The sequence below is a fragment of the Humulus lupulus genome, chromosome 4 (assembly GCF_963169125.1).
Source record: "Humulus lupulus chromosome 4, drHumLupu1.1, whole genome shotgun sequence".
Taxonomy (NCBI): domain Eukaryota; kingdom Viridiplantae; phylum Streptophyta; class Magnoliopsida; order Rosales; family Cannabaceae; genus Humulus; species Humulus lupulus.
The window spans coordinates 29,584,821-29,600,102 of NC_084796.1; the positions used below are offsets into that span (position 1 = coordinate 29,584,821).

The following is a 15,282-nucleotide window of genomic DNA, read 5'->3' on the forward strand; positions in this document are numbered from 1 at the left end:
GGCTCTCAACGAAAGCACCAAAATGTTGACTCTTGATTTGGTCAATGACATGGAGTCAAATAAAATGATAGAAATTAGATGAATTCAAGTCAAGAAGATAAATGACACAAGGATATATAGTGGTTCAGCCTCGAGTGATGGTAATGACCTACATCCACTTAGTTTTCTTATTAATGTAATGAGAACCAACGATCAGTAAACAAGGGTTTACCAAGTTTCATAAGCTCAACAATAGATACAAAGTATTGTCTAAAAACCATAATTTTCTCTCTCTGAGTCTCTAAAAAGATCTCTCTCATGATCCCTTTGAGTCTTATTTATAGGCTCAAGGATCTACTTATGGGTCGATGGGCCTTGATTATATTTAATACAAACATATCTAAATAATAATGGAAATTACAATTATTACATAAATGCAAGATCAAATATCTTTAGAAAATATCTGATATACTGCAACCAGCTCTTGTCGCCTATGAAACGTGCCCTCTGCAGTACAAATTCTCCTCTGGTTGATGGTCGACCAGAACATAACCACTTAAATATTCATGCGCATCTCACATTCATACTAATCTTGCCACGTCATCAAGTGAATCTTTTTTGGGTAAACACCAGGGCTTGCCCCTTGATGTTCGTTCATGGGTGGTATGTGATCTCGAATTGCCCAAGTTTGACAGCCCACTTTAACAATCTTCCGGAAGCCTCTGGTTTGGACAAAACTTGTCGTAGCGGCTGGTTAGTTAGCACATGAATAGGGTGTGCTTGGAAATAGGGTCAAAGCTTTCGAGATGAATGTATCAGACTCAGAGCCAATTTTTCCATTATTGGGTATCTCGATTCTACCCTCAATAACCTTTTGCTGACATAGTATACAGGCTTTTGTACCTTTTTCTCCTATGTACCAGCATTGCACTAATGGCATGCTCGGTTGTAGTGAGGTATAGATACAGAAATTTTCCCGTGATAGATTTCGACAAAATTGGTGGCTCGGCAAAGTGCTTCTTAAGGTTCTAGAATGCGAGCTCACACTCTTCCGTCCACTCGAATTCCCCCCCCCCTCTCAAAAGGTTGAAAAATGGAAGATATCGGTCTGTAGATTTCGAGATAAACCTACTTAATACCACCTCCATCCGGTTAAGCTTTAGACATTCTTGTGCTTCCAAGGTGAGGGCATATCTATCAATGTGCTTCTGAGGTGAGGGCATATCTATCAATGCCTTAATCTTGTCAGGATTAACCTCTATCCCCCGTGCATTTACTATAAATCCAAGGAACTTTCCCAAAGACACTCCGAACAAGCACTTTTGTGGGTTAAGTTTCATATTGTACTTTCGAAGTACAGTAAAGCACTCTGCGAGATCATCCACATGGTTATCGTTATGTTTTGATTTGACTAACATATCGTCAACATAAACTTCCATGTTATTTCATATCTGCTTGGCGAGCATCCTGTTCACCAACCTTTGGTACGTGGCTCCAGTGTTTTTGAGCCCGAAAGGCATGACATTGTAGCAGTATAACTCTTTGTTAGTCACGAAGCTTGTGTATTCCTGATCTGGTGCATGCATGGCGATCTGGTTATATCCAGAATAAGCGTCCATGAATGACATTATGCCATGACCTGTAGTGGCATCTACGAGCTGATCTATCCAAGGTAAGGGGAAACAGTCTTTAGGGCATGCCTTGTTAAGATCCGAGTAGTCGATACAGGTTCTCCATTTGCCGTTGGGCTTTGGGACCAACACCAGATTGGTGATCCAATCAGGATAAAAAGCATCTCGTATGAATCAATTTGCTTATAACCTATCGACCTCCTCCTTGAAAGCCTTTTTTCTATCATCATCCAGGAGTTTTCGTTTTTGCTGCTTCGGGGGGAAGCTCTTGTCAATATTGAGTGCATGGCTCATGACATTCGAACTGATTCCTACCATGTCCGAGTGTGACCATGCGAACACATCCTGTTTTTCTTTTAAGAAGCAAATTAATTGCTATCTTGCCTTCTCAGAAAGATTCTTACCCACCTTCACCACCTTCGTGACATCTACTGCATCGAGCTCAACTTCCTCGAGCTCTTCCAAAGGTTCGAGATCGGCCCTCTCATATACTCTGGGATCGATTTCCTCATCAATCTCGAAAATAGCTTCATTTATTTCTTGAATAACTACCAGTGCTTGCGCACTTGTCAGACTTTTTCCTCGTATGGAAATGTTGTAGCACTCCCTTCCTGTGAGCTGGTCTCCCTTCAGCGTCCCGATGCCACTAGAAGTCGGGAACATGATGGCCAAGTGCCTTACAGACGGCACTGCCTCCATCCCAATCAAGGCGGGTCTCCCGAGTAGTACGTTGTAGGCCGATGGGAGGTCCACCACTACAAACTCCATCATCTTGGTTACTGAGACTGGATAGTCTCCCAAGGTTACGGGGATTTCAATGGATCCCGTACAGGCAATCCCTTCTCCTGAAAAATTGTACAACGTTGTTTCACATGCTTTCAAATCGTGAAGCACGAGTCCCATTTTTTCTAGAGTGGTTTTATAAATGATATTCACCAAGCTCCCGTTGTCAATCAGGACTCGACGTACCCTCTTGTTCGCGAGCTGGAGAGTAATGTCCAGGGGGTCATTATGAGGAAATTGGACTTGTGATGCGTCTTCTTCGGTAAATGTTATGGACTGATTCAAAACCTTCTATTGTTTTGGAGCTCGTGGTTTGGGTTCGTAAGGAGAACCGTCTCCAGTTTTGAGCTTGTTTACGTATCTTTTCTGGGCGTTCCTGCCCGAGCCTACAATATGTGGTCTCCCTGAGATGGTTACTACATCCTCTCCATCAATCAGAGGGGGTCTCTCGTCCTCCCGGGCTCGGAGTTATTGTGTTGGGCAGGTTGTGCAGCTGCTGCCCTCTGACTTGTTGAGGCTTGATTGGGATTTTGGTTTTTGATGTACTGGCCGAAATATCCCCTCAAGATCAAACCTTCGATCTCATCCTTCAATTGTTGACATTCATCGATCGTATGTCTGATGTCTCTATGGAATGTACAGTATTTGTTTGAGTCCCTTTTCGCCTTCTAATTCTGCATAGGGTCAGGTTGTCTAAACAGAACCTAGTTCTCATTAGTCAGGTAAATATTCTCCCGAGTCTCATTGAGCTCGGTATACACTTTGTATACGGAGAAATATTTATCCCTTTTCTTCTTTTTCCTCCATCAGCCTCAGGGTTATTCCCTTTGTTCTTTTTCCTTTTAGAAGGGTTATCCCCGGAGGGTTTTGAAGTTGATGGGGCTGCTGAGGTCGAGGCAGAGTTCGCATTTGTCGTTGTAGTTATGGGCTGAGAGGTTAGGTTTAACGCTGACCTCGCCTCTTCTACATTGACAAACCTCTAGGCCCTCCGATTGAACTCGGTTAGTGACCTAATAGATTTCCTTTGTAAATCTTCCCAAAGGGGAATTCCTGGAAAAAATACCAACTCTAACGGCCATCAAATGGCCACTATCATCGACATTTTGAGCTCAGGCCACTTCTAGGTTAAACCTCGTAAGGTAACTCTTTAGAGACCCGTCTTGTTGTTGTCAGACATTGGTTAAGGCTGAGGCTTCGGGCCTGATGCCAACCATAGCTTTTAATTGCTTCTTAAATTCTCTAGCTAACTGATCCTAAGACATGATCGAATGTCTTCGAAACTTCTCAAACTAGTTTTTTGTTGGTCCTGTAAGTGTGGTTGGAAACAGCATACATCTAAGCTCATAGCCAACATTGTTGGCTCGCATGATGGTGTTAAAAGTACTCAAATGACTATACGAGTCTGAGTTTCCATCAAATGGTGCTACATGGGGTATTCTAAATCCTTGGGGAAACAGAGTGTTAGAAATATGCGGGGCAAAAGGCTCGAGCTCCTCGTCGGATGCTTTAGTCTTATCCCTGTACCGCTCGTCTTGCAGGAGCCTGAATGCTCTTTCTAACTGATCAATCCTTTCTTGGACCAGATCCACTGGGGGTTGAGCCTGGACTTGAGGGGACTGGTTATTGTTAATAACAACTCCAGCTCCCTGTCTTTGTACAGGGTTATACGCTCACTGCTTACGACCATTCATATGGTCTCGTAGATCAGGGTTCGGGGGATTATCTTGCCCTCGGTTATAATTTAGATGATCCCGCAGATCAGGGTGATTCCCTCGATTCCCCGTATGCCTTGGCTCAGTATTATAAATGCTTACGGACCGAGTGTAGTCCGAGCTTCCGCTTGCGTAACTTGTAGCCCTCTCTGGATGCGTGGCTCGATGATTTCAAGGTGGGTCCCCTGCTGGTCTCCTTGTTCGTACAATTTGTGACCTTGACATTTGGCTTCCCGAGGGTTGAGGACCTCTGTGATCTCGGGTAACCTCCCTCTCGCTCCCCTGTCCCGACCTAGCATGTCGGTTTCCATCTCGACTGCCACTGCGAGAAGGCCTCCGTGGTGCAGGTCGTGGGACCTCTCAGACTGGCGAGGGGTGACTTATTGGTGATGGTGGATGCCTTATGGGTGACGGTGGCTATCTCCCGTTGTCGGGCCTGGATGGCCCAGAGTTTGCCCAAACAGGCTCCGGGTTGTTTCTTGCTGCATCAGGATTCGGGTTCCGAGCCACTAAGGGAGCTCGGTTATTACCCGTTCCTGTTGATAATTCTGCAGTCGGGTTAACAGTGGCCTCAGCCTGGGTGCTTCTCCGGGGACTCGACTAATTCGGTTTCGGTGCTTGTTCCGCCCTCCTGGTGGTCGTGCTCCCACGAGGACGTCCTCCAGGCATACGGGGAGGTGTCTGGGCGTCAACAGCCTGTCTGGCTAATTCTTCATTGCGTTTTGTCGCCTTTGCCAACTGTTTGCGCAGTTGGCGATTTTCAAGTTCCACGATAGGAACATATCTCTCGGGGTTGTAGTACAGATCCTCATCAAGCCTGGGAGCAGGTGGTCCTTGAGAATTGGATGAATCACTTCTCTCCTCAAGGTCCACCATGGGCTGCTTTCCAGGTCGTCGGGGATGTTCCTCGATACGAAGAGTCTGCTCCTCAGGTATCTGGGGCAATGGTCGCCCACCAGTACTGGGGTTGTTTGTAACGACCATTGATGATTCAGAAGGTTTTCTGATTAAAGCTCACATCTTGTTTAATGGCTCTCAACGAAAGCACCAAACAGTTGACGCCGTTTGTCGTCAACTTAGAAATGAAGAGCAATTAAACAAAATACCTGAAGAGACAAACAATAAAGGACATGATTTTTACGTGGTTCAACAGTTAAAATATGCCTAGTCCATGAGTCGATGTTATTCAACTATGGAATTCTCTCAAAGCTTATTGGAAGCAATTTAACTGAGTATTCCCCAATACCAATTTCTCCATCCTCTACAAATGAATAGAACCAATCTATTTATAGATTGGTTTACAGAATATCTCCCCTCACATTTCGGGGAGTTATTATTCAAATCACAAATTAAATATAATTAAATGTATATAATTATACAATACGCGTATAAATCACATGATATTCGGGATTTTACAACAGATTACAACCAATCCCTTATATATAGGGATTTTTAAACAGTAACTATGTTCACACTGGGCTATTGACCTCGAATAATCAAATGCCTCCGAGATCGGCCGACCACCATGAGCTCGCTACCTAGGTTTACCTCGGTCTTAACAAGAGACTTTGTCAAGATCATCCCTTCCCGAGCTCACAATGCTTGGGCTCGAGCCATCTTGTTTGATGGCAAAAGTTGAACTAGGAGATTTATACAAGTGTTGAACCCCTGTCATTGTAACTTCGAGCTCAACTTGTAACCTCAGAACACCTTTGAGACCACGCAGCTCCGAGCTCACCAATTCCGACGTCATCATTTTAATATTCAACAAGACTGTCCTTGACTTTCTCAGTAATGTTGATTATATGACGAATATGCTTATTTCGAGCTTGCACATTACGAGCCTGACTTTCAAGATAAAAATTTCCATTCTCAAAATTTAGGTTTAACATACTTAATCACAATTTTTAATTTTATTTTTTAAAGTCAAAATAATAACAAAATATAAACGTAAATAATTAAAAGTTAAAAAAAATAGATCACTATAATTAAAATCAAAATATTTTATTTTCATGGTTTTAAAAATTAAAGTATGTAATTTTTAAAAAAAAAAATTAATAAAATAATTAATATGTAAGTAATATATTAAATAATTTTTTTTGTGTACGTAATATATTAAATATTTTGAATATATTATTTTTAAGGAATATATTTAGGTTAATTTATCTAAAATAATATATATTTTATGATTAATTAATTAATTAAAATAAGTATAAAGAAAAACAGAGAGTTTCAATAGTGATATATACCATATTTATTACATACTCTTTTATATTAATAAGTTATCACCCAATGCTCGTGCTACATGAACATAATTTCAATAGATGGTTGCATTATTATAATTATTATTAATAATTGTTTTGTTAGGAATTTAATTATTAAGATTTAATGTAATGTTCCTATTTTAATTAGAGATGATACACCATCAAGATAATGACAAACAACCTTTTCTCCAAATCTTACCTAACGAGGGTTAGCAAACATTGACCAATTTACTATGTATAAATTATATGTATATATATACATGTAGTTATCATAAGACACTATTATTTAATATCTTAAGGTGTCTGACACCACATAAATTAATATTTTTAAATTAATTATTGTTATTCTATAACATTTATTAAATTCAAATATATAGGATTAAACCATTAAAAGTGAACCTTATCTCTCAGGTTTTAGGACCAGCGCCCGTTACCAATTCTCTTTATTATATAAGCTTATGAAGTTAATCATCATCATGACATTAATAATTTATAGTTAATTATAATCAAAATTAGAGGTAGAAATAAAGGGAGACACTTAGCCTCAATTTGTGTAACAATCTCACCCGTGATTGGCTCATGCGTGTGTACCACACTTTTATTGCGCCACGTGTCAATCTAGGATTGGTTGATCGCACGTGTGCCTAGCACTCATGAAAATCATACCATGAAGTGAAAGAGGATAACATATATTATACTTATATGGCTCTTTTATTTTTATTTCATGGAGGAGAAAAAAAAGTCGGTTGATATGATTGATATGAGGGAATGTAATAAATAGGGTTGTCGGTAATGTTAAATTTTCTTTTAATACTTTAGATTCGTTGAACACATCAATTCAGGTAAGAAATTTATTTTTGGTAGAGGGAAACATCTTTGAATCACTAGGGCCCTAAGGTCTTCCAGGAGATTTAAATAACTTGCTTGCAAAGGAAAAATGAGAGCTTCTATTGTCTTTCACTTGTCATTGAGTCTAATATAGTTAAACAAAAATTATTGTTTTTACTCATAATCAACTCAATTTGCAACTAAAACTTTGCTTTATTGAAAATGATAACTTTTATTTCGGTAACCTTTTGTGAAATTTGTATTTACTCTTTGAGCTTACCAGACTTAAATGGACTTTATTCCCATTTAATTTCTTTAAAAATCTAAGTTTTTAGTAAAAAAAATGAATAATGTATTTTTATTAGCCCCAATTGACTTCATCATTGTATATATTTTAAAAGTTGTGAGTTTAAATTTATAATAGATCAATAGTGTCAAACCTAACTTTAATTTCCTTGGTGAGGTAGGTAGCTGTAATTGTTTTTGCTTAATTTCTAAAACAATGGTTCTAATGACATATATTATTTGTTGTAGTTGTTAGATGTAAAGATATATTAATAAAGATTATATTTACGAGACTAAAGTTTCTCCCAAATATTGTCAAGTTATAAAGACGACATGACCCCAATGGTGGGTTTTGAAAGTTGATGATGCCTTTCTTAAAATCCAAAATTTGACTATTTTTTCACTTTAGTATGTTCTTTCTTTCCAACGTTAAAAAAAAAACGCTAAAATCAAAGTGGTACCGTAATATTAGGCGACCCATTTGAAATAAAAACAGACAATTATATGGACCCATAAACCATCCAATTGCATTAATTCTTGGATTATTATATGATTACTACACTAATTAAAAGACTATTATATGTGTGGCGAATAATTATATTAATTGAATGGTATATATGCCAGTGGCAATATATATCTAAATTTTCAAAATATTAAGTAATGTAGTGGATAATCTTTTTTTTTTTTTTGGAGTAAGTAATGTAGTGGATAATTGATTTCTCTCTTGCATCTAATTATTTAAAAACATCTTCTAATAAATAGTCTTCAACCATTTTCTCCAGATGAATTTGATTTTGGTTAATATCATTTCCTAAGTTATAAATTTTAAAAATATCCCATTATCTGATCAGCACCAAATTGAAAAAATTAGAAAAAAAAAATAATTACTTAATTAAGAACGTCATGACCTTTTGTCTCCAAGATAAATAATTTTCATTTTTCAAAAAATTTAATAAGTAGGTGCTCAAATGTGTTTGAATTCTTCCGAACACATTGTACTTTGGAGAATAATAATAATATATATGTAGAACCAAATAAATGGCATTTAGATCAAAATGTGAGTTAAAATTTATACACAAATATTTAGTATAATAAAAATCGAGTATCCATCCATCTCTACCATTATTTTCAAAAGAACTGTAAAATTTATTTAAATTCCCATATATATTTCTCTCTGCTTTTTTTCTTCATTTTTTAAAGGTATGCATATATTAAATTTTGAGTATTATTATGAAATATATATTGTACATTAAGGTATTTTAATATCAATTCCTACATATATACGCACCAATTTAGTTATAGCAATTTTTTTTAATTTTGGACAACAAGTGATATACATGTTGTTGTTATTGAATTAAACCAAATATATCAATAAAGATATATGCACCAAAATATTGCATCAATTGATATGACATTATTTTTTAAAATAGTGAGTCTTGTCTGAAATAAATATAATTGACTAAAAGGAACTGCCACGTTAGTATTTGGGTGTATAATTTTAGTGTACATATCATTACTCTATACTAAATAAGTATAATATTCCAAACCGTAAGCATAAATAATAGTGTGATAGTATTACACTTTTATATAAATATATATATAAGCGAGCAATAATAATTCATTTTGTGTCTAAATACAATCGATATACACATACAATTAATCTTTATTATTATTCAATTCTTATCTAGTTTGCTAATTATTTGGTTTTATAGGAAGCTATCTTTTGTTCCCACCTTAATTAGCTTTTGTAACCCACAAGCATGTACATGTTTGTCACTACAAAATGGCTGGTCTCCAAATCAATCTCACTAGCTGGCTAGCTAGCTTTCACACCTTTTCTTGTTTCTTTTTTCTTCTTCTTCTTCTTCTTCTTCTTCTTCTTCTTCTTCTTCTTCTTCTTCTTCTTCTTCATGCCATGATCAGTAGTCCATGACATGAATGAAGCACAGTAAGCCCTAAAACAACTTCACATGTCAAGCTATATGGAGAGAGAGAGAGAGAAGCAAAGTGTGGTTGATGGGTTTTGTGGCATGCATGGTGATGAGAATATGTAGTCAAGTTGGGAAACATAATGGGTCCCTTATGCCATAGCCAGTTCACAACTCCATTGCTGAAGAGTCAACCTCAATGCTTTCTTTTAACCCCTCAAAAACCCATACCATCATTTCTCTCAAAGACTCAAAACCCCTACGCAAATATGAAGAAAAAATAATTCAATTTTTTTAAAAAATAAATAAATAATAAAGAATGAGAAAAGAAAAATAAAGTCTTCTAAATAGACACAAAAGCAAAGCCCAGTGGCAACGGTCGCACGCAGCAAAAGCAATTTTGTCTGTTAATACAAACATATATATAGTACATGTATATATATATGTCTCTTATTGTGTATTTGATTCTGTTGCCGTGACAAAAAATTCAAACTTTATTTTTTATTTTTCTTTCCCTTTTTCTCTTTGAGATTTTGGAGGTATAATTATATAGAATAATGATACCTTATTCTAGATGTGCACGTGTTAGGAGTCATATTTTTCAGACTCTCATTTAATTTTGCTATGTGGTCATGACTCCTTAAAAGTGCATATGCATGTGCATGCTTTAAGAGCATATAGTTACTACATATTACCAAAGACGTGGGACATATATATTATTTGTAATAATTAAAACAAAAGGTAAATGTGTATAGTGTAAATTAATTCAAATATATATTTCATATAAATATATATTATATGGATCCATTTTTGTGAATAAATTAATGTTGATCAATAAAATAAATATTGAAAGGATTAGTACCTTTCGTTCCTGAAAATCATGGATTCTAAAATGCGAATCTAAGACCAAATGGAAATCTCAACCCCTTTTTGGATGGTAGTACTAACTAATTGATAATAATCTAAATTTAATGAACATGTTTATTATATATGCATGTAAAGATAACAACACATGGTCCATGACTGACCGTATAAATATATATATATATATATATTAAACAATGAAGGAATGAAGCATGCATATCATGTTAATGAAATATGAATAATATATATATATATTACAGATATTATATAATAAGTTTTGATGGCTATATATGCAATTTAGGTATGTGAAACCAATTTTCTAGCTCCAACCCCCCAACAAAAAATTAAAAAACAAAGATAGAAACAAGATAACTAGGGTAAAGTGATGAAAGCTGATATGTCAAATTTTGTTTCACACACAGAGACTGAGTTTGTGAAAAAATAAACAACATTATTGCGGACAACAAAATCTTGATATATATGCTTTAAATAGCAATCAAGCACCTAATCTTAAGAAACAAACAATCTTTTGTCTTTGGTTTTAGAAGCATTAATAATTAATTTCTATAGGAATATATGCATATAAATATATATATTTATATGTAAATATAATAAAGTCATCAGCTGATAGAAGAGTTATACAAGTAATCAAATCCAACTAGGGGGAAAGGTATAAAGAAAGTTCTGAAACATTAATCAATCAACTCTAAACATAGTTACGTGTAAGGGTTAATTTTTTTTCTTTCTTTTGATCTACTTCGCTAATACTCTTTTGTGATTATAAATCATGATCATCTTATATATATTTGTTACTTTTTAGTTTAAATATCATATAATGAGTGAAAAACTGCACTTGAAAATAACAAAAATCACGTCTAGAGAAATGACATCCTAAACAGACCACCACAAAATACATGGAGGCCACCCCCATTAAGGACAGACACTAATAATGATGATAAAGATGCAATTTTTTTTATTTTCTTCTTCTTCTTCTTCTTCTTCTTCTTCTTATTTTTTTACAGAGTAATAAGTTTACGCTAAGGTTAAGATCAGCTACACCATGGACCACTAAATGTTATGTGGTCTCCACCAATCATTTGTCACAATTTTGTCAAAGGGTGACGACTGTGTCTGTCCTATTGGTTTAGACCACCTAGTTAAGGTGGTCCATATGTACCTTATTACCTTAAAGGAGTAACTTTATGCATTTATATATGTGTATGGTAATTTTGTTGTTGTATGTGTGTACTATAAATTTTTATTATATATATACAATATTCTATCTTATAAAGAAATGGTCTCATCTCTTTTTGGTGTCTAGGAATCGATCTATAGCTAAGTTGGCCATGAAAGAAACACTTAGATACTTGGCAGGAATTGCAGGCCCAAGTGGCTATGGCTCCAAATCAACTGCGGAGCAAGTCACTGCAAATTGTTCTTATTCTTCTCATCTAACTGCCATAATCACTGGTTAGTGCATTTATAATTATTCTTCTCTTAACCACATAACAAAGTATATTATTATTGTTGTTATAGTACGTATATCACATGATGATAACAATTCCATGTTGATTATTTTTTCTTCAGTTTTCTTGGTGAAAGAGGTCTGAGACTCTGATATATGAGAAGATTCTCTTTACCCTTTTTGTTTTGTTCTCAAGGGTTTTCTGATAATGAGTTTCTATGTTTATTATTCTTTTCTGGCTCTGTTGAGGATTGTTAGATTCTGGATGAGAATATAACATAAAATGATAGCTTTTCAGACAGATTACTTGTTTTTGGCTTCACTGTTTTCTGTCTCTCTCTCTCTCTCTCTCACACACACACACACACACACACACACACAAGAGAAAAATGGTGAATTTTCCTGGGAATTATAGCTCACTAGTTAAGAAAATTCAATGTGAAAAAGGAAAACAGAAAAAAGAAAAAAAGATTTGGTTTTTAGTTATTATTCCGGGGATGATGATGAAAATACAAAGATGCTCAGGAATCAGGATATTATACTCCTGCTATAAAACCTAAACACATGTTTCTACTCTTTATTTTCCACCAAGTTTGTTCTAGGTCTTTCTCATAGAATATTTTAATTCATAAAGGCATTTCTGGGGACAATTAATAAATAGTATTGTTATTTTGTTTTTCTTCAAAGTCTACCCTGCACTTATTATTGTGATATTCTGTCCATATATACAGAATTTAAGTATATATATTATATATATTTAGTGGCGCTTTTTGGCAGTAGGAAGATATTGTTTTGTCTCTTTTGATATATCATAATATACATCACTGATATACATTCTTTTATTGGTCCAGAGTAGATCACATTAATTGCTATCTATCTAAATTATTTCAATAAAGACAATAAAATTGATGATCAATAATACCCTTCTGAACAAAAACTTAAGCTTAAGTTAATTAAATTGTACTAATTAATAATCACTGCATGTTGTTTAATTATAAAGGAGGGACATCTGGTATTGGAGCTGAGACAGCTAGAGTTTTAGCAAAGAGAGGAGTAAGAGTAGTGATTCCAGCCAGGGATTTGATTAGGGCAGCTGAAGTGAAAGAGGGAATTCAAAGAGACAATCCAAAGGCTGAGGTTATTGTTTTGGAGATTGATCTTAGCTCTTTTGCTTCTGTTAAGAGATTTTGCTCTGACTTTCTTGCTCTAGGATTACCACTCAATATTCTCATGTGAGTTTATCATTACTAATAGTACCATTGTTATCATTAGATTTAAATATTGGGTTTCTTTTACTAATTAAAATTATTCCAATATTTTTGTGCAGAAATAATGCTGGGATTTTCTCTCAAACACTGGAATACTCTGAAGATAAAATTGAGATGACATTTGCTACAAACTACTTGGGTATATATTCTTTTTCTTTTTTTCTTCTTTAGCCTATATATGTTTGAAAAAAAATTTCCTAAGAATTTTATTTTCTTTTGTTTGGATTCATTTAAAAGTATCTTACAAAATTTACTTTATCTTTTTTTCTACTTTTTTTCCTCACAAAATTTTTGTTTAGGAAAATCTAAGATCAAAGTCTTGATATTCTAAACCTTTACTACTATTACTATACACTTTTAACATATTTATATCATGACATCTAGTGCGCCTTATCTCCTCCTCATATTTAATTATATATTATTAGTAAAAGGAAAACCATTTAAGTTAATGACAGCAAAAAAAAAAGGTAGAAAAAATTTCTTCTCTTACTATTCATGTGGTCCATATATAACATCACTTAAGTTTCAAGTTAAAAAAATTTGTAAAAAAGAGTCCAATCAGAATGATGAGAGTAAGATATATGATATTTTTGGTCATCATATAACTTTAGGACTAAAATCCATAGAGAAGTAACTCAGTAGGATTTTCTTTTGTTTTGGCTCAATTCTGCTCACATGTGACTGACTATACACCTTGGTTAGTAGTTGCCTCAACGCGGATTCGAATATGATGATGATGGTGGTGGTGGGTTGGTGAAAAGGTTAAGACTATAGAACGCGTCTTAGCTTTGGGCTAAGTTGTGGGCTGAAGTTCCGAACAAGCCCAAGCCCAGGACCAGGCCCAGGCCCAACTGGAGTTTGAAACTGGTCCTGGTTCTTCTATAACATTATTAGGCTTTTGGTGGGGTCAGATAAGATGGTCTAGGACCTAATATGCTTTGGTACTAATTAGTCTAGACCCTTTATTAGTCCATTTTGGCCCATTAAGAATGATGATTTGATCAACTTTTGGTTAATTGATATCAAGTATTTAGATAAATATATAGGTGTCAAGATTTCTAATTAAACATTTATATTTGTTGTAGGACACTATCTATTGACAGAAATGCTACTAGAAAAGATGGTGGAAACAGCAGCTCAAACAGGTGTCCAAGGAAGAATAATAAATGTCTCATCTGTGATCCACAGCTGGGTTAAGAGAGATACTTTTCGCTTCAATGACTTGCTTACTCCAAAAAGGTACAAACTAGTCACCAATTATTTTCTTCTCAACCAAACACTACCATGCCTAAGAAAAATATTAACTTGTGCAGTTACAATGGCACTCGTGCATATTCTCAGTCAAAGTTAGCTACCATATTGCATGCCAAGGAAATAGCAAGACAGCTTAAGGTAATATAAAGTTTTTACATATGGCAATACTTTATGTTTGAAGTAAAATTTTTGCATGATCTCATTATAGTGTTTCTTGTAAATTTTACAGACAAGAAATGCAAGAGTAACCATCAATGCAGTACACCCCGGAATAGTGAAGACTGGGATTATAAGAGCTCACAAGAGCTTTATCACAGGTTAGTGTTTAATTCCAAATTCAAGCAGTAAACTTTGATCATAATCATCATCAATGTCCATGTTTGTGTGGTCCATTTAGTCATTTCTCTTAACTTCTTGGAACCTTTTTTTATGCAGATTCTGTGTTTTTCATGGCTTCAAAGCTGTTAAAATCAGTATCTCAGGTATGTCTTAGACACAGTTACTGCACAAAAAGAAAAAGAAAAAAGAACTCTTGTATATTGAAGTAGTTTTGAGTAGAGGTTTAAAGGGGTAATATATGGTGCGGCAGGGTGCATCAACCACGTGCTATGTTGCTTTGAGCCCTCAAACAGAAGGTGTAAATGGGAAGTACTTTGTAGATTGCAACGAGAGTAGCTGCTCACCTCTAGCCAATGATGAATCCGAAGCTCGCAAGTTGTGGAAGCAAACTCGAGCTTTAATACATAGACGATTATGTCATTTAAAACCCTAAAGACATAATTTAGAGCCATGTATATAAAGCTTATTGTTCATGCCATGAATGGCTCACACAAGCCTTTAATAGATGATTTTAAAAGTACATGATGAAAATAATAATAACAAAAAAAAGGACTCTAAATATTTACCCCTAGACTCCTAAAACATTCCCCATTTCATTCTCTTCTCGAGTCTGTAATTTTTCTTCTCTTCGATGATACTTTGTTAATAAAATCTTTTTCTTTACAATTGTTGTTTATGGTCA

General features: G+C 35.2%; 1 protein-coding gene across 1 annotated transcript; it reads left to right on the forward strand.

The window, feature by feature from the left end:
- Window positions 1-11,533: 11,533 nt before the first annotated feature.
- On the forward strand, window positions 11,534-15,266 carry LOC133830267 (short-chain dehydrogenase TIC 32 B, chloroplastic). The gene is made up of 8 exons (XM_062260201.1): window positions 11,534-11,744; window positions 12,740-12,971; window positions 13,067-13,146; window positions 14,093-14,246; window positions 14,321-14,399; window positions 14,491-14,578; window positions 14,697-14,743; window positions 14,851-15,266. Exons 1-8 carry the CDS (start codon window positions 11,621-11,623, stop codon window positions 15,031-15,033), a joined length of 987 nt encoding a protein of 328 aa, XP_062116185.1. The 5' UTR covers window positions 11,534-11,620; the 3' UTR covers window positions 15,034-15,266.
- Window positions 15,267-15,282: the final 16 nt, after the last annotated feature.

Bases quoted from the DNA above. Each gene is read 5' to 3' on its own strand.
- LOC133830267 (XM_062260201.1), top strand. From the start codon at position 11,621: ATGAAAGAAACACTTAGATACTTGGCAGGAATTGCAGGCCCAAGTGGC. The intron at 11,745-12,739 runs GTTAGTGCATTT...TTAATTATAAAG, and splicing joins TCTAACTGCCATAATCACTG to GAGGGACATCTGGTATTGGA. The intron at 14,744-14,850 runs GTATGTCTTAGA...ATGGTGCGGCAG, and splicing joins TGTTAAAATCAGTATCTCAG to GGTGCATCAACCACGTGCTA.